General features: G+C 42.6%; 1 protein-coding gene across 3 annotated transcripts in view; it reads right to left on the bottom strand.

The window, feature by feature from the left end:
• The window catches only part of PITPNM3 (PITPNM family member 3), a 36,036-nt gene extending 16,807 nt beyond the window's left edge, over positions 1-19,229 (bottom strand). The window contains exons 1-8 of one of the 3 annotated variants that reach the window (XM_026798752.2): positions 18,619-19,229; positions 11,072-11,277; positions 10,173-10,268; positions 6,226-6,333; positions 4,962-5,038; positions 2,742-2,977; positions 1,548-1,737; positions 222-341 (exon numbers count right to left, since the gene is read on the bottom strand). In XM_026798752.2, coding sequence (XP_026654553.1) covers positions 222-341; positions 1,548-1,737; positions 2,742-2,977; positions 4,962-5,038; positions 6,226-6,333; positions 10,173-10,233 — 792 coding nt within the window. In that variant the 5' untranslated portion in view covers positions 10,234-10,268; positions 11,072-11,277; positions 18,619-19,229. The other 2 variants (XM_014273917.3, XM_074557169.1) reach the window with 2 other exon arrangements.
• Positions 19,230-19,721: the final 492 nt, after the last annotated feature.

Raw genomic sequence — 19,721 nt, forward strand, 5'->3', positions numbered from 1 at the left:
TGAGGTTTCATGGCTTGTTCAGGCTGGAGAAAAGGGGACTGAGGGGAGACCCCATAGCAGTCTATAGCATCCTCATGAGAGGAAGTTTGATACATGGATAGAATCCCATTCTATCATGGTAATTTACCAAATCCTTAACTTTCCTCTGGTTTATATGAAGCTGATTTCCTCCATGGAATGCATCTATGGGGTTTCAGCTCTGTGTATTTTTTCCTCTTCACCTGGATGCTGCTGATGCTTCCTCTCCTGCTACTGTTCCGACTCTCGTAAGCTGTATTAGAATTATAGCAGATGGCATCAAAGCCCAAAATTCCTCCAATGCAGTCACCGATAAGACACACCTGAAAAAAAGATTTTAATTTTAAGATGTAGCAAGTGTTTTCAAAAGAGACAAAAGGCATCACAGTACTGCAGAAGAGTTTCTATCTTACTTCATTCCCTTGCTACTGGTTTCTACACTTTGGTTTATATTGCAGCTACTTTTTTCTACTTTCTTTTACCACCAGAAATATGCCCTATGCAAAGATTATCTGTGTCAGGAACTATGTTGATGAGTGGGAGTTAATCTGTTCCACATACAATATAAAATCAAAAAAGGCAATCTCTGATCTAATGAACTTGGAATGCAAATTGACAGAAGAGACAAAAATATTATAGGAAAGATCCACACAGGGTGCATGCCAGGATATACGATACTCAATCAGTACAGGGCTTATTCAGAGTCAGAGCTGAAATTTCTATCTAAGGAAGAAAGCAAAGCACTTTAGGGAGCACAGAGAAGTTGCTTGCATTTTAACTGTGCTGGTAGTTGATGGTGAAAATTCTGTGGAACATATAGAGGTCAAGCAGTAAATACAAAATATTATTTGTAAACCTCAAGAGAGAGACTTTTTTGTAGCTTTGCCAAGGAAAAAAAATCATAACACTAAATTCTATTGAGATAGTTTTCATATTATTTTTGTAACTGGTGTCATTCTGCTTTACATAATTTCACCTTTCATAATGTTCTGTCACTGCAGCTGGGCTGGTTTTATGCTTTAACCAAGAACAGTTTACTGTGCACAGTAAAAATGGCTTACAACCAAATTATAGTCTAAAAATACTGATATATCACAGCATAATCTTATTAGTGCCACGGAAAAGAATTTGTGTAATAAGACACATGCTTCCCTTCAAAGTTTACACTGTACTCTATATTAAATGTATTTTCTTTCTTTTTCTGAAGAGTGGAGGTCACTGTACTTAAAGGAAGTGCATGTTTCTGGCCATTGTAGATGGCCCTATTACAAAATAATATCAGTAACTCACATAGGGTATCAATATCATATTTCTATGTAAATGCACGTGAGATAATGCACAGGATTCCAAAAGTGCCTGTCTTGTGCTGGACACGGAGAAGACATTTTGTGTAGATGATCCCATGCTAACATTCATTCATATTTGTAGTGTCCCACACTCATAACTCAAACCCCTCAACATAATGGCTTAAAACCAAACAGCCTTGCTCTGAAGAAATTTTACTTTGATGTAAGAGAAAACAGTCCTACCTGTCCATTAAAACCAGCCCCATCAGTAGATTTGAGAAACTCATTATAAACCTGATTGGCTCTACTGATCACCATGGCAACTGCATCCTGGTACTGAGGAGATGAAACAGCCAGCAAAGGCAAGGCAGCCAGTGGGATGTGGTCTTCACTGCTGCTGAGACAGCTCTCATCATAGCTGTAGGGATTTAGGCTAGAAAAGGACATGTTATCATCAGGAAAGCTGCAAGGGGCAGCGCACAGCATTAGAGAATGAGCAATTACTAACAGAAATGGGTTGGGCTACTGCAGTTCACAATGAGCAAACACAGGAAGGATCATTTTCTCAGAGAATTCAACTCCTTAAAAAAAACCAAAGCATTACTGCTTCAGGTGAACGGGATCACACTAGAAGGCATTTCTGTAGTTAAACACACTTGGTGCAATTGTTCTACATACAACTAGACATAATTTTAAATGGCAATGACATGATTACATTTCAGCTTTTGTTTCCCCCCCATATAATAACTCACTGCACCAGAGAGCAGAATCCAACCATCACAATGGAATAGTTTCCAAGAATACAATGACAGGTGTATTGTTCAAAAGCATATTATGACATTTTTCCCAGTGTCCAAACTTTTTAAAAAGATGAAACAAAGCTGCACACAATCTGAAATCACGAGCTTCAAATGTAACCCTGGGCACTATACTGAAATAAAAATAGTCTAAAAGCAAGTATCACTTAAGGAAGCCCCAGATAAAACCAAGAGAAGCATCTCTTCGCTTAGAAAAACAGAAACCAAGGAAATCTGATTCTCTCCTCCCTTCACCAGAGTTCAGCAGTTAATCCTAGTTTGCACTTGTAGAAGAACTGATGCAGGAGTATGTGTTTCTTTCATCTTTCTCTACTGTGCCATTTAAAATACTTATGTCATGGAAAGTAAGGTTACTTGAAAATATTCTCTCATTCAATGACAGAATTTCTAGACTGAAAAAGCAGCTGAGGAAGAGCCACTTCTGAAGTGGATTCATCCAATAAAATTTATTTTTAAACAAATTAATCCACTTAGACAAGGATGAAACATCTCTGCAAGTCTTCCAGTCGGCAGAAGATTAAGAATGAATCACAAAATTTCATTATGAAATATATAGGTCACAGAAAGCCATTCAAAACCACAATGCATAACCAAACACAGGGAATGCAAATCAACTTACCTGGAAACAAGAGAGAAAGCTGCTGAACAAATTGCTGGGCAGGGAACAAGTCTCATTAAGATGTGGCCCAAAGAGGCAGGGAAATGGGCTCGGGTCACTTTCTCAAACACAGAACTGAAGGTGTTGATGTCTGCCAGCTTGCTGCTGTGGTCCCCACTTCCAGTGTCTAATATGTTCCCCCCATGTAGGATCAAAATTAACACATGAGTTTTGCAGTTCTGGTGTTGAACTCCTTCCTGTGAGAAAAACATGAAATAGGAAAGGAGGAGGCATTTTCATGGACTTTGTTAGTTTACCTGGTGTCAACATTAGCAGTGATTTTTTTTTTCTGCCACCCCCATCGTGGTAATTTTTTGATATTGGCTTTCACTGGAGTGGGTGGGGGCATGTGTATGTATATATGCATGTCCTGTGTTCCATTTAATTCGAGTATGTCTGAATCATGCAGAGCCCACTATGCTCTGACACAAACTGTGCAGCACAGATGAAGGTTTCAGATCAACAAAGATTAAGACAGCTTTGTGTACATCAGAAGTTACTTTAAATACTCTGAGACTGGAGAAAAATTCCAAACTCCACAGGCAGCATAAGCTATTATCCGTCTAGGTATCCTAGTGATTGCTTAATTTACTGGCAAGGTTTTCATTCAAACCATCACGAGTCCAAAAAAGACAAATTCCTCTGTCAATGAAAACATTCAGCAAAAGCAGATGATGCAGTTATCTCAGGCTTTTGAGACTGGTAACTTCTCATTAAAATGAAAGACACTTACTGAAAAAGTAAAAAAATGCATCATTGCTGATATCCATAAAATTCACAAACAAATTTATGAATATGTGAACAGGCGCATACATAGACAATAATCAGCATGTTTTGTAGATAACCAAGATGCTTCCTGTTGAAACCAGAAAAGCGTTTTGAATGTCTCACAATTTCACCCTTTTTTTCCTCTTTACCCCTTGATACTCATGTGCACTTGAAGAACTCAGTAATACATTAAAAGGTCAGATTTTTTGTCGTTAAATCTTGACTGCTATTTTCTTCTTCACTTTGGATGTCAGGATTCCTTAAGATTTCTAGTTCCTGACCAAATATGAACACACTGTAAAAATAACAGTAACGTTTTTTGACTAAGGATCATTAAATGCTAGATTGGGTGATTTATTCAGAATCAGGCAATGTTCTGGACAGTTTATTCTTAAGTTCTGGAATGAAAGGAAATGGGTAACTTTAGCACTTGTATTATGGTGACAGAGAAATGGCCGAAAATGAGAGAATTGTAGGTTATTCCACTACCTCTGTTCAGCCCATGAATTTTAGTATCCAGTAGAAGTACTAATTCTGAAGGCTTTTTGCTGACCTCACTTGTATCTGCTTAAATACAGGAGAATCATGTAAGCATTTTTCAGGTTCCACTTTTTCATGCACTGATTTACAATTTCCTTCTCCATAAGGTTTCATTCCAGTTTTCAGAAGAGAAATTTAATTCCCTTTAAAAGCTAAATATATTTCCTTCCATGGACAATGTCTGCTTGTAAATAAGCACCACTGCTGAGGAGCTGATGAAACTGAAAGCTTCAAAAAGGAAAAAAATCAAGTGGGTCAATATTGCTGAAGTCAATGGTATGAGAAGTCTCTCAGCTGAATTTAACTGCTATTTTTCACAGGAAGACTCAAAGAGAATAAAATTAATTTGTCTCTAAGGAGTAGCTCAGCCATGACTTAGACAAGGTGCTCAAGGACTAATTGACTGCAGTCAATCAATGACTGTCATCATTTTATGGGGGTTGTAGGACTGAGTTCTTCAAAAATGGTAAAGTAGGCATTTCCATTACCTGTCCTATGTGTGGACAGAGGACCTTAATCAGTTTTCTGGAAGGACCACTCATTGAGATTCTTTCCTGCTTCTAAATAAAGGCAATTCTGTTACTACCAAATTCATGACTGCTGCTGAATCTGCTTCACAAAACCTGCATTTCCAGTCAAGTACTAAGCAGACATAACAATTTCTCTTCAGAAAACTGAGTCCTATTTCCATGTAAGTAAGCAATGTCTAAAAATCTTGTGATGATCTTCAGTGAGTACATGTGCACCTACTAAACACGGGAAAAACACACTAAGGCATCAGATGAGTTTACAGTTACATAACACAATATGAGAGTACTTCCACACGTCTACTCCTTGAAAATCAGCGCAGCTTGTTTTAGGAAAAAATCTCACCTCATTGTCCTCATGTATTTCAATACTGCCTTGTGCAGGGAACCTTTGTTTTCTTAAAGAGGTTCTATATAATTCACCTGAAAGGAAAAGAGACACATTAATAATATAAATATTTGTCTGTTACATCTTTTACAGACATTTGTGGAGGTAAGGCCCATTTCTGATTTCGAGACAGAAAGTTCTGTTCACAGGAAATCCTGTAGACAAACAGAACAATACACGTTCACCAGTGATTCAGAGACACTAAGCAAGTTCTGCATCTCTGGCTTTCCTGAAGTAACTTGTTGCCCTGCCTATTCAGGTGGAGTACAACAGATCTCAAGATCACCACAAGAAGAAAGCCAGGTGAAAGGAAAAACACTGAGTGATTCCACACCCTAAAGCAGGCATGAAAGGCATGGGTTTGATACATGACCAAAAAAAAAAAAAGTTTGTACCCTGAATCTAGAAGACAATTCATACGACCACTCCTAAACTTCTGAGATCATGAGGTCAAGTTTGGACCCATACTAAGAATCAAGACAGGTCCTCTTTTTTTATTACACAGACCATTTAAAATATCCCTAATATTTTGCTATGCTAATTAGGGAGAAGTTTAGAGGGGAAAAAAAAGAAAAAGAGAACTTGTGTTGGCTACAAAGCATAAAGGTGTGATAGTCCCAAAAGAAAACTGCTATTTCCATTATCATGCTCTCATGAGAAATGATGCTGTTTCTTGCCATCTGCTTCACTATTGCTAGCCCTTCATAATGACAAATCTGTCATAAGAAATATGTTCACATGAAGGCTGTGACATATGCTTTCTATTAACAAATGAGAAAGAATACTGTAAATATACTGCAGATGCATTTTGCAGACTGCACTGTTTATAGGAAAATAATGGCATGCATCACTGAGTCCAATCCTGCTCTGAAAATCACAGCATGACAGTTCCTGTGTTAAGTTCCACAGTTTCTTCATTGAATGAGTCTTACACATACACACACCACCAGATCTCATAAATTACTACTACAGAGCACAGAAGAAGAAAAACACACAGGATTTAGCTGTGGATCTCAACGCAAAATGCTCCACAATTCCAGTTAAAAGACCAGGCGAAATGGGAAAAGTATGATTTCCAAAAGGGAAGGAGTTGGCACCTAGTGACAATGTGCTCATGAACACAGCTGCAGGAATAAAGAACTGACATTTCACTGTGAACTGCTTCAGTAGTCAGATGTTTTTGTTAACTCTTAAGCATTATGTTACACAAGCTAAATGTTACCTTGACTTTCTTCAAGCTTCCCAATTGTTTCTATCTGCTCAACAAGGTCATTTGAGTTCCACTGGCTCATGCCTATAAGAATAGCATTTTTTCCTTCCACCATCTCTTCTGTAAGAGGAAAAAGAACAAAATAAATTGCTGTGACAAAAAAGAGAAAAAAGACAGAGTGAGAACTAGCAATCGAGAGAAATAAACACTCATTAGAACCCCTAATGGGAACATGTAACAGGTTATGCAGGACTATTCAGGAAAGCTTCTTGCCTACTCATATGCTTTACAGCAATCCTATACGCTTCATAGATTATGTGCAGGAAAAACATGGAAAAGAGAGGACTGCCTGAATCTTTTCTCTCTTGAGCAGCCACTGCAAAACAAAGTCTATAGCAATCACTTTGAGTGTTAGAGTAGTTGGCTGGTTTTGGTTTTTTCTTTTAACTTTTTTTATTAGAAGAACACTGGCAAGTGTGTGCAGCAGGCACAAAGACCAGTGAAAAGAACGGAAAACAAATGAGAGGGCTGTTATGGAAGATTTTTTTTCAGCTTAAAGGCTGTGGGGCAGGCATGTGGGGAGATCAGTATAGGGGTGTCTGCCTGTCTGCTGTTGAAGTCTGATAAAACAACCAAATGGGAATGCGCAGGCTTCTCTGAGCAGCTTTTCAAATCTGAGGAAAAAAATGTTAGTCAAACATGGAATTTCACATTCTGATAATTTTGTGATGATGTATTCAGCTGTAATTTTCACCTTCTGTGATCAGAGGTATGTTGCAATTAAATTATAAGGTAGTTTCCTGCATCAAATATAATTTTGCATGTTGACACTGTAAAATTCCTGCCTAACTTATGGCATGTCACATAGAAAGCAAGAAACAAAGGAAAGCCAGGCAATATAAAACAGTAAAATATTACTTCTCCCTTTCCATATGGATTTCACTGAATTAAGTAGTTAGCCATGACAGATGAATCAACAGTCAAAACATGTACAGCTGCTTCATCTCAAACACAGGTGCTTGACTCTGTGTTTACAAGGCTGCCAGCCAGAAACGTCTTTGTTTGAGAAACTGAGATTTGACCCCAGCTGTTTTTCAGAATACAAAAGCAGCTCACTAATGTTATGTTTTAATGGTGCCTACTGCTGTGCCCACTGTTTCCTACTTCCGCCTGTCTATGAAGTACAAATTACACATGGCTAGATGCGAAACAACTTCCAAATTCTCCCATGAAGAAACCCCATAGTACTCAACTCCAGCTGCACTTTGCAGCTGCAAGAATATCAAACATTGATGAAGCACTCTGTGTAAGTTACAGAGAATGGGTGAGGAATATAGGTAAGAAACACTGCAGAAAATTTTATGCTGGAGACAGAAAAAGGATATCAAGCTACCTCATTTTTAGGAGGTGAAAGCCACAGTCTCTGTCCTGGACAGGTCTCTCTCACTCCAGCACAAACAAACTCCTCTTGTTTCTTTGGTGCTAAACTTAATCTACTGATAATACCAATTACTTCAGCTCACACATATGTTTTCCTCTACCAAAGACACAAGCTCCCTTATCACCAAGAGAGCTTCTGAGTGTAGAAACGCCTTCTGCCTCTTTTGCTAGTATTTATTTCTGTGTACATTTATTTTCCTGACATTTAAACACTTTATTTCTGAAAGGCTGGTCAGGAGAAAGCAGAGATGATACTAAATTAGGAGGACCCAAGGACTGCCTCAAGGGTAGTGAGGCCTTGCAGAGAGATATGGATAGACCACAGAGGTGGGCAATCACCAGCCATATGAAATTTAATATGCGCAAGTGCTGGATTGTGCACCTGGGATGGGGTAATCCTGATTAGACCTATGAACTGTGGGAGAGGGGGCTAAAGAGAAGCCATGAGGAAAGAGACCTGAGGGTTCAGGATAATGGCAAATTGAATATGAGTCAATGGTGCATCCTGGCAACTAGAAACGCCATGTCCTGGGGTGCATCAGGCACAGCACCCTAGCCAGCTGAAGGAAGGTGACTGCCCCGCTCTGCTCTGGCGCAACCTCACATGGGAGTCCTGTGTCTAGTTTTGGTGCCATTATACAAGATCTAAAGCTATTAGAGAGCATTCAGAGGAGGACAACCAAGATGCTGAATGGCCTCAAGACCAAGATTTATGAGGAACGATTGAGATCCCTCGGTTTGCTCAGTCTGGAGAAGAGTGAGGGGAGACCTCATTGCAGTCTGCAACTTCCTCAAGGTGGGCCATGGAGAGGAAGTTGCTGATATCTCTCTGGTGACCAGTGACAGGATTTGAAGAAATAAAAATCTATCTAAACAAAACTTGATTTGAAGAGCATTTTTGCAAGCTAACTATCAAGTAATCTAAACTTGGAAATACTTGTGTTAACTCAATATGGACTACACGTCCAGCAAATTCAGTCTACAGTGCATGCCTCGCCAGCTCCAAAAATGCAGGCACCAAACTGACCTTCAAAGCACTACTGAACAATGAATCTTGATGATTCAAAAGAATATTCCATCAAGCACAGTAAGTGATCATACTCCCAAAGACAGAATCTAGTCAGACTTTTGATCTATTCACATCAAAGAAAACTATGCCATCTAGAATGTCTGAAACATCATCATTTTAGTTCTCTTTATGGAGAAAAAAACTGAAGTATGAGTTGGTGCTCAAAGTTACAACTGCAGCTTCATGTGGAATTTGGAAACATTGCTGAAATCATCAAGACAGCTATTTTAAGCACATGGTAGAACATTGCAAAGCACAAAGGCATGTGGAGGAAGATCAGCATAGGGTATATTTATTTTCTATTTCCAACTCTTCTATTCATTAAAGCTTAAGATTTAAATGCAGCTTAAACAAATTGGGTATCCTAGTCTCACTGAGTACCCAGTGGGAAAAGATCACCATCTCTCATTCTCATTCTCTTCATGCTTAGATGTCTCCCATGCACATTTAAGTTTGATCCCCAGAAACAATTTATCACATATTATCTCTCACTAAAAGTCTGTTATTAGGGGATTAACAACACAGCAACAGATGTTGTTCATTATCTTTACATAGTGACTTTTTATTTCATTATAAAAGCTATAGTGACTGTCATTACAAGCATTTCAGACTACATAGACTACTTTTGACATTACAACTTAGGTATTTAAGGAAAGCTCTTTCAGAAAAAGGCAAGTGAAATGTGTCGGAAAAGTGTAAATTTTGGTTCCTGGAAACCAAACCAAAACCAGAGCTCCAGCCTCCCACTGGAGGTGGGAGCTTGTGTATGCACGCAACCTACAGATTCTTCTGCCACTTCAGAACAAAACTTTGCGTGCAACCAACCATGTCAAGTTTCAGGGCCTCCCACATGACTTAGGGAGTGCTGCAGTTACCTCAGCTGGTTAGAGCACAGTGCCATAGTCACAGGTTTGATCCCCATAGGGGCTATTCACTTAGGAGCGGGACTCAACGATCCTTGTGGGTCCCTTCCAAGTCAGAACATCCTGTGATGAAATCCACAAGCATTCAAATACTGCTCCTTGAACAAGCAGAGATCCCAGTCCCTCCAGAAATAGTTTTGATAGAGTGGAAAACCTAAGACATTGGTCATTAAAGTGGACAACGTGGACACCAATGGCCTTCATCAGGAACTGTGAACAAGAACACTCCCACTGTAACCTCATACACTGTCTGAGCTGGGGAGGATCAGGGTCAGACCCCATAAGCTCTGCACTGGTGGTGTTTTGCTGCTTCTGACATCAGACTCAGCTCAGGGCAGCTCACTCATCCACCCCAGCACCTCAACAAACTCCGGTAAATTCAGGTCCATGCACAAATCCTGGATAGAACTGATGGAGGTTTTGTCTAATGAGGACAATGCTGTCAGTTCACCCATGAAGCAGCTGAGTTAGCTGTTGCAAAACTGGGGGGGAAAAAAGGGGAGGGGACGACAAAAATGTGTACTCACCCCGCGCATCAAAGAATTCATCATCGGAGCTCTCCACAGAGTCTCTGAGAACACTCTGCATGTGCCGCTGAGCACCACCAAATCGGCATGGGCCAGCTGAAAACACAAGGAGACCCACATTAACACAAGGGAATGCTCACCTCTGCTCCAGAAAAGACCCTGACCCAACACATTAATGACCAGTTTGTGTAGGTGCCTCAGGAAGATGGTCATGCATCATGCACACTTTAATCTCAACTGTCAGCCAGCCAGAGCTCTCAGGATGGCAAAAAAATACTTCCACTTAACGAAAGTGATTAAAACAAGTTTGTGTTAAAGATAAGCCTGCATTCAGCTAATGCAGTGACCTCAAAAGACAAACTCTTTTCTGTTGAATCTGTGTGACTGTTCCATTCCAACACTCAAACTGCACATTGTTTCTAAGACACAAAGCAGCATTTCCCCAGGACATGACAGTAGCTCCCACTTAAATTCAATTTAACTCCTAAAATAAGTGCCATCTTATTTGGCTCACAGATTTGCAGACAAGCTACTTAATTCTCACTCACTGAACTGGTTTCATCAGAGAGCTCTGCTGGGGCCTGGGGCTTTCACTTGAAGCTTGCCATTTGAAGATAGGAAGGGAAAACCACATTACAATAGGTACAGTAACAGATATAGTCATGACAGCTTAGATGGTCCTAATGGATTATCATATTCAAACTAATTTGTAGTTAGTAAGCCAGCCTTGTCTAAATATCTGAATTCTCCTTACATCTAAGCAACCCAACACTAGAAAGAAGCAGTGAAATATATTCCTTATATTAACAACAAAGTCTCCCCACAATAAGTGGAGAACCAGGGATCAAATCCACCATACCCCTAACAACACTACTGTAGAAAGGACACTCATTACCCACCAGAATAGTGTCCTTCGTTTTATTCATTTCCGCAAATGATGACATCAGACCTGATTCTAATATCCTGAGCCCCTGGCCACAAAAGCATTCTTCTTCTCTCAGCAGTAAAAGAGCAACTCAAACAGAGGACGCATCCTTCTGTATTATTCTGGAGAAAACATGCCACTAGATCACAGCCTTTTGTTCTTCATTTACTCCACCTATAGCTGAATTAATCAGAAATATAAGTGAAGGGGGGTAAGAAGCAGCAGATTTTAGCTGGCCAAGACGTGAGTAAAAACAATAATCAATTAATAGCATTTTAATAGGGTTAAAAAATGGCTATTAAGAAGTAAGTAAAAATAATAGTCAATTAATAGCATTTTAATTTTTTTTTAATGGCTATTAAGGAGTCAGTATTCATTCCAAGAGTACACCATGTTTTGGCAATGTGTCCAGTGATATCTGGCAGCTACTGGAGCCCCTCCATTCAGGTACATATCTATCCTAAAATGCACCACTACAGTCATCAAAATAGTGGGAGAAAAAAACACTATTCTGACCTTCAAATGAAAAAAAGTCTGCATTGGGTCAATGCTTGGAACAGAAGGCATTCCAAAATTCCAAAAGCACAAAGTGGGAAGCACCACAAAAAAACCAGAGTGATGAACGGAGGGTTGGACCAAAAGAGGGAGGGAGCAAGGGAGCAAGGGAGGAGGCTATAAAAATAAAAAATTGTAAAAACTTCAAAGGTACTCCAAAGCAAACAGCAATTCCCTGGAGAAGAACTGCCACTAGCCTGGCTGAAAATCAATAATAGTACTCACCCCACAAAAAAAGCCCATGGTTCCAGGGACCTTGGAGTTTGATGTAGAATGTGAAGGGAGGGGAGGGAAAAGAGTCACAAATATCCAGGCATAAATTCTGGTTATGAGAAGAGATCTTGGGAGCATAAGTTTTATTATATTGCACTGGGAATGTTTCTAGATTTAGAAGCAGCTTAAACATAACCACAGTCAGCAGCACAAATATGCGTAAAGCTCACAGCTCTCCACATCTAGATTGATTTGCTGGCTGGACTGCATTGCATTGCCCTAATACATTGGTCCTATTGAGTCTGCTTCCTTCAGTGCCATCAGATTAGCATTAGGCTAACCTTCAGAGGACTCTATTAACATTTCTTGATTTTATTAGACACTGGCATTTCCTGGACTCACTGATTTGATTTACACTGTCAACTGCTGCATATCTTATTTTATAATTTTGTTTCAGAGAATGAAAAGGCCAGCCCTACTTCAGAGCACAGGTGAGCTCCTCGGTAATGACACTTTATGCTTCTACAGCAGTGATCCTACCTTTATCAGATCAGTCAGCTGACTCTTAGCAGCAGCCAGATTTCAGAAGTTTTTGCACCCAGGTAGCAACTTTCATTTCATTTCAGTTGTTCAGTATCACAATTTCTGATCAAAGAAGGGGAAAGCATGGAGAAATGCCTTGAACACTACATGACCAATTTGTGAGTCACAATAGTTGAACTGGAAGCACATACAGTAGTTCCCCACAAGCTGTCGGGGCGGCACGACAGAGAGACAGCAGGATATAAGAGTAACATTTCCCAGAGGAGGAAGGAGAGCCCACAGAAATGCACAGGTGCTTTTCTTCTAGAAGAGGCAGAAGTAAAGTTTCCTATCTAACCTGTTCTCTCTGCACAGGACTGCAAGTTGTGACAGTCACCTGTCACAGAGGCAGCTGGCAGGAGCTTGCCCCGAGCACAGCAAAAGCAAGGGAGAATACAACAGCAGAGCCATCGTTGCAGAACTATGAACAGAAGCTCAATGCCCTAGTAGGCTAGCACTAACCATAAGTAATTGTAATTAAGAATACAATCAGGGATTCTCCTCAGTAAAAAAAAAAAAAAAAAAAAAAAAAGTCTTCTCTTCTTCAACAAAGAACAGCTGGAATTTCACTGCAACTTTGCTGCATCAGTGATCTGGTGACTGATGGAGGTGTTGTGATGCATGTTAGATATTGACTTCTTTACCCCTACTATGTATAAGTAAGGATCACAACTGAAATCTATCCTGCATAACAGCTTCCATAATGGGAAGAGCCACAGATGATAATCGGCTGCAACCTCTTGTGATAAGCAGCAAAATAGCCAGGATCTTATGACTAAAAATTGCTACAGAAATAGTTCCATGTTCTATTATGCAACACTAGCACTTTGGTTGAAGGCAAGGCAGACTGCACCTCTGTACACGTCATCCTAATTCAGATGCAAGACAAATTTAATCCTTGGTGTTTAGTGAGTGTATATAATTCCAGCAAACAGCAGAAGAAACAGTTCCCACTCATATACCAGCAGCTTCTAATACTGTCCATCCAGAGAAGGAACAACCCACTAAAATGATGCAATCTCTGATATGTTCCACAAATAGACCAAAGGAGCGGAACAGTCATGGAAAATGCCAATTCTACTTTCACCCACAAACACCAGCAGGGCTCAGTCTTCCATAGCTCCACAAGAAATCACCAGCAGTTGAAAAGTACATATAAGACAAGAATCAGCTCTAGCTTCCTCTGGTCAGGAGGCATAAACCCAAATTCTTTCCAAAGGTGTCTCTTTTTTTTTTTTACAATCTGGCAATGATATGACAATAAAGCAGTGCATGAGCATGCTTCATTACATGTGATATGAGGGTGATTCTAGAAGAGAAAAAAAAAGAAAAACACAAGAGGAATTAAAGTGACCCTACTGTTCTTTAGCCAACATTCTCAGGACTAAGAAAATGGCAACAGAAAAACAGGTAAGAAGTGAAATAAGGCTGAAGAGTCTCCGAAAAAGTTTAAAAAACAAAGCTTTTTCTCTGAAAACTGAACCGCTAATGGTGTTGATTCCCAGCTTTAATTGCTTTCCTATATCCTTTGGAAGGCCCAGTGTCCAAAACACACTCATCATAGAAGTCCCAAGCACCCTAAGACAAAACAGCTCACCACTGTCACTCAACAGTATGCACATGTTCTGCTACCAGTACCAAAAATGCTGCTTCAATATTACCTGTTAAGAAAGATAGTATTCAAAATGCACACCATGTCAGGAGAAAAAAAAGGCATCTACTTTCCATTTCCATTCCAGTAACTGGCATCAATTCTGACAGCACAAAGCAACACCACACAGTACGGGCTCCAGGTCCTTAGGTGGCATACACCTGGAGGTGAAACATGTGAGAGCACAAGAATATCTTCTGGAAAAAGGAAGGAACAATTTCCTGTGGAAATTATGTCCTCTTAGCACACTTTACCAAGGCACAGGGATTGAATCTGCTACTGGATCTAGCGAGAAGAAAATTAATTTTCAAATGCAGCAGGAAGTAAGCCTAGCCCTGCTGTGAAAACACAGCCATGTTACTTTTCTTCACTGGTTCTGCCTTCCCCTAATTTTGAAAGCTTTTAAAAATTCTTACTGAAACTGAAAAAAAAACCCCCGTTACTGGAGTCATCACATCACTGTTTACAGAAGCACTTCATGGGCAGGACTGGCACATACTCTCTGGGAATGAGAGTATGTTGATTTCATTCCTGAAACATACTTGTGAGGGCAGAGTAGCACTTGTGAGGGCACAGTAGGGTCAGTCTAGAAGCATCAGTCTAAGAGTCACTGCAGCATCTCCCTCTTCTCCTTACCAGTGCATGTGTCACTGGCTACCTTGTCAGGCAAGCAGGACAGACAGAAAGCAAGCAGAATGACCCAAATGCCAGCCATGCCAGCCCCTTGTGTAGTGGCAGCATCACAGGCTGGTTCCAGAGGCCATCCCAGCTCAGGTGTGCTCACACCAGACTTGCCAGGAAAATGCATTCAAGCAGATTGGGCTAAGAGCTGCAGTTTTCACTGGATGCAATTACAGCACTGGTCTGGCTTTGCTGTCAAATGAATTCAATATTATTTACTTCACTGTCATATTATCACAGATTTCAAGCTTTGCGGGAGACCCGGACTTTTCCCACATCTTTTGCTTGGAAACATTTTCCAGTTTCCAATCAAGTCCAGACATAAGGATATGCCAGAAGACAGGCAATGATAAAGAAAGCACTCCTGACTACTATCACCACACCTAGGTAGAGATGAAACAGCTTCACAGTGTTCTCATAGCTACTGGAAACTCAGGCTTTTACAAAGTCAAATATTGAGGACTGAATTAACCTCAATTAAAAAAAATAATAAACAATAGACTCTATTACAGAGATTAAAAAAATTCCACCTGTCAAAACTTGTTTTAGAAGCACACCATTTTGAATTCAGGGGCAGTTGTCCTAATAAAATTTAAAAGCACAAGTCATTTTGCCATTTGGATAGAGATGCTGGGTAGGAGGAATGACCTTTGCTATTGCTACCAACTGTGGTTGCATAATAATATTTCCTTCTGTTTTGCCGGTTTCAGATGCTTCTTGCCTACCCATTAAGTGATTTAACTGAGCTACCCACACAGTGTATATATACCCACCTAGTGACTATGAAGTTAAGACTTACTGGAGGCCAACTTCACCCACTATTATTTCCTACTTATTTTTTATTTCTTACTTGGAAATCGTAAAACTGAAGACGTACATTACAAGTATGTGAATTTAACTACTGGAGGCACTCCTTAGACTCAAGAGCTCATACAAGACAGAGGGAGATGCTGATCAGAAGAAGTCCTTGCCTGCACACTGACCACCAAAAAAGATGGACCATATATGCCATCACTGATAGCAGGCCTCCTCATCCAAAATCACAGAATGAATCTGCATCAGAGACTGGAACTGAAATAAAATCAGTTGAAGCTGAAATGGAACAAACGCAGCAGAAGGGGCTGAGGAGGGGCATGGAGTGGGAGGCCTACAAAACTGTGAGGCTAACAGAGAAGAGGAAAAAAAATAACAGTGGGAGGTGAGAGGGAGGGTAGAGAGAACACAAAATGCCAAAGGGGATGGGGAAAAAAAGATGGAAGATCAAGTCAAGATGTCAAGCTCCCTTGTCAAAATACACAGCTGAGAAAGCCTGACATAATTACAGATAGAAAAAAGTCCACAAAGATTGCAGGTTCTCTTGTCAAGAAGTGAAAGACCTAACTGATAGCCACTGTGGTCAGAAGTGGCCAACACAATCATCTCCTCTCTCCCATTCCTCATTCAGTGTCTTTCATGTCACAGCAATTTCACAGTGAGAAATCCCTGGCTGTCTGCTGTTTATATCCCTCCACTGGCAGTTCTGCAGCAGATGGTAAGGATAGGCATGTATTTGAATATTGAGTACAGAAAACAAATCAAGAATCTAAGCCATGCAGGTCTTAAAGCCCCTATTTTAAGGTACCAGTGACATTTGCAGTCTTGCACTTTACAGGATTACTAGTGAGGTGGAGGAAGAGAAAAAAGAGGTTTAACATGACTGTTCAGACTTCAAATCCTAGATCAAACTTTCCTGTAAACACTGTACATCTCCCAGAGCTGTTTCTTGATGCTTCAGATGCCAGCTTCCCCACAGCTGAAATTAACTTCACCCTCCCTCTCAGCAGTGTCATTACCTCCTCCAAACTGACTCCCCAAAACCAGAGAAGATATGAATATTCTCCAATCTTTTCCTGCAATGACTGTAGGTGGACTGCCTGCAACACATCTCAAAGTCTCTACTTTCATAGTGCAGAGATTCTGGCTTTCTGAGGAGGCTCTGGCATTTTTGAGTCACTGTGCTCTGTTAAAAATGAAGTCAGAGCTGAAAAGCAGATACTCTACCACTCCCACGGGGACATGCCAGGTGGTGATCTGCAATTGTCTTTATGTGGTTTTACAATCTACACTTGCAAATGCCCAAGCATTTCTGGATAGGGACGACTTCAAGTGCTTAGGGTCTGGAGTTCACCAGGTGAAATCTGGCTACTCAAATGAGTAAAGTGTGGACCATGTCTAAAACCCCTTTACAAGCACACCTGTCATTCAACAGTGAGCAAACACTACAATTTTGGTGTTCCTTTCTATTTGAGGTAAGGCTACAGCACTAGCAGGAGCTGCAAGGTAGCATACATACAAGCAAAACAACTTTTTAATATTTGTGCATTTTGCAGCTCACACTGGTAAACTCAGTAAGCTCATTTTATAAAAGCAGCACATTTTCCCTATGCCTAGACCAGATAGTTTCTTCCAGACCTTCTTTGTGAATGGTCTCTTCTTTGCAATAAGTATTGCCATCACAAAGCTTCTTTCAAAATACATACTTTTTCAGTAAAATCACATCCAAGACAAGTACTATGTTTTAAAATTCCTGTGCAAAATTGTACTTGAATACGCAAAGTACGCATGTAGGCTGCGTTATTCATGTATCACAGAAGCAAAAGCAACACCGTCTTCTTATTTTCCTAACAAACTTAAAAGAACTGCAAGCTAATGCAAAAAAAAAAAAAAAAAAAAGCCATGAGACTTTTCACCTATTCGATTACTTCTTCATCTTCCAAAGACAGAAAAGAAACATTTAGTTCAATCCTATACTTGCATCCTCTGAAATTATTAATGTTGTATAATGTTTTCGAGTGTTACATCTCTGGGCTGCCATCAATCCATGTTTATTTTGGGGGAGAAAAGAAATAAACAGTGCTGGAAAAAAACACCCTTTTGGGTTTAGCTTTAATACTGCCATGCTGCTGTGAAGCTGTGTCCAGACCTGGCACCAAACACCAGAAATGTCACATACTGACCATTCAGTCATAGCAATTGGGCCTTCACCTGCAACAGCAATGGGTTCTGTGTGCAACCTAGAATAAAACCACTTGTTCATCAGCAACTGCACTCTCATCTGCTCTGGTTTCGTGCACACAGAACACATGCTACCTCCTTCAGGCCGCACCTGCCACCGGGCACGGGACATCTGGGCGCTGCTGCTGCTGCTGAGCATCCTCAAGCCTTGCTCTCAGCCCCAGCCAACCGACATCCAACCTCCACACTGCTCAGGCTCCAGAGGAAGCACAAGTCACATGAATGGGTAAGGCGCAGGGCAGGCTTTCCACCCAACTGCACACCTGTATTGCTCTCCGACCACGGCTGCTGCTCCCGAGTCTGTTGCTCCCGAGCGGGCGGCAGCGAGCACCGGCCCGACCAGGCGGCAGCCACGGAATTCCCCGGGAGCTGGAACCGACCCTTCCCGGAGCAGCTGCGGCGGAGCGCGGGGAGGAGGCCGGGCAGCGGCGATGGGCGCGGGCGCCTGCGATGCCCCCGCAGACTCGCACGGCCGTGCCTTGACCACGGCACCGGCAGATGCGGGCGCCGAAGGCAGAGCGGGCCGTGCTCGATAACGACGACGAGGACGAATGTACCCGCGCCTCGTTCACACGAGTTCGCGTTCACCGCTCCGCAGGGCTGGCGGCGAAGGACGCGGACACGGCGCTGCCACGGAGCCGCGGGTGGGCGGGGAACGCGCCGGAGCTTCATCCCCGCCGCGCCCCCGGGGCCCCGCGCTCCCCTCGGGGCCGCCCCATCCCGCCCCGGGGGCCTCGCTCTCCCCTCGGGACTGCCCCATTGCGCCGCGCAGGCTCAGCACTTACCTGGGAGCGGAGCTTTCGCCATTTCAGGGCTGCCCGCCCGCAGCCAAGCCGTCCTCCGCCGTGTCAGGTGCTCGCCTGCTGGGCGCTCCGGCACCCTGCTCTCCGGCGCCCCATCGGCTTTCGGCAGAGGCCCCGCGCCGCCCCCTTGCCTGCGGCGCTGAAAGACGCGGCCGGGAGACGCCGCCGCCGCCGCCCGGTGCCGCCCGCCCGCCGCTAAAGGCGCAGCCGCCGTCGCTCAAGGCGCAGTGAGCGGCTCCGCGGAGAGCGGGGGCCGGGCCGGGCCAGCACGGGGATGTGGCTGCGCATATACGGCCTGGAGAGAGCGGCCGCGAGGTGCGAGCAGCCCCCGCTCCCGGCAAGGGCTCGGCGGCGGGTCTCGCCGCGGCGCTGCCGGCAACGTCCCTCTGCTTGCAGCTCGCCTCGCCCGCAGCCCTCACGGCACGCCTCCCGCCGAGGGGTCGCGGCTCCCCCGCCGTCCTGGCGCCCCTCGGAGCTGCGACCCCGCAGAGCCGGAGGGGGCTGAGGCCCGCGCCGTGCACTCAGCTGTCCGGGGCCCCGAGGCGCTGTCCCTGCGCCGGCCCGTGGTGCTAGGGCGCGCACGGCTCGGCTGCGGTTGCCGCATTGCCCCTGCCAAGCTGCTCCTGCGAGCGGCTGCTCTGGATTTGAACAGCAAAATTCCTCCGAGTGCTGCCAAGCCCCGTGTCAATGCAGTGGCGGAACAACTGCAAAGCTGCCTTTTAAGTCTGCCATAGGCAAGTGGCTTAGAGTCTGCTGAAACTTACAGGGTTCGTCCCTCTTCAAGAGCCTCGCTAGCAGCATGTCTCTAAAAGCAGAAAAGCCAACTTCTCCAGAACCCCAAATAACCAGAAATTAATCTTAAGGAATGACTTAAGTCACAGCCCTTCTTGTAGAAACGATGGGAGGAGGCTGGCAGCGATCTTAGGAGGGTTTGTATGTTACTGTAGTGTGTCAGAATACCACTAAATAAAGGGCAGTGAACAAAAGTTTTGCCCCAAAAATCCTACAATTAAAGAACTAAGCAAACATAATCCAACCAAGTCCTAAAGCAACTTAAAGGCTCTGTGCCAACACTGACTTGATAG

This window comes from Zonotrichia albicollis, chromosome 22 (assembly GCF_047830755.1).
Source record: "Zonotrichia albicollis isolate bZonAlb1 chromosome 22, bZonAlb1.hap1, whole genome shotgun sequence".
NCBI lineage: Eukaryota > Metazoa > Chordata > Aves > Passeriformes > Passerellidae > Zonotrichia > Zonotrichia albicollis.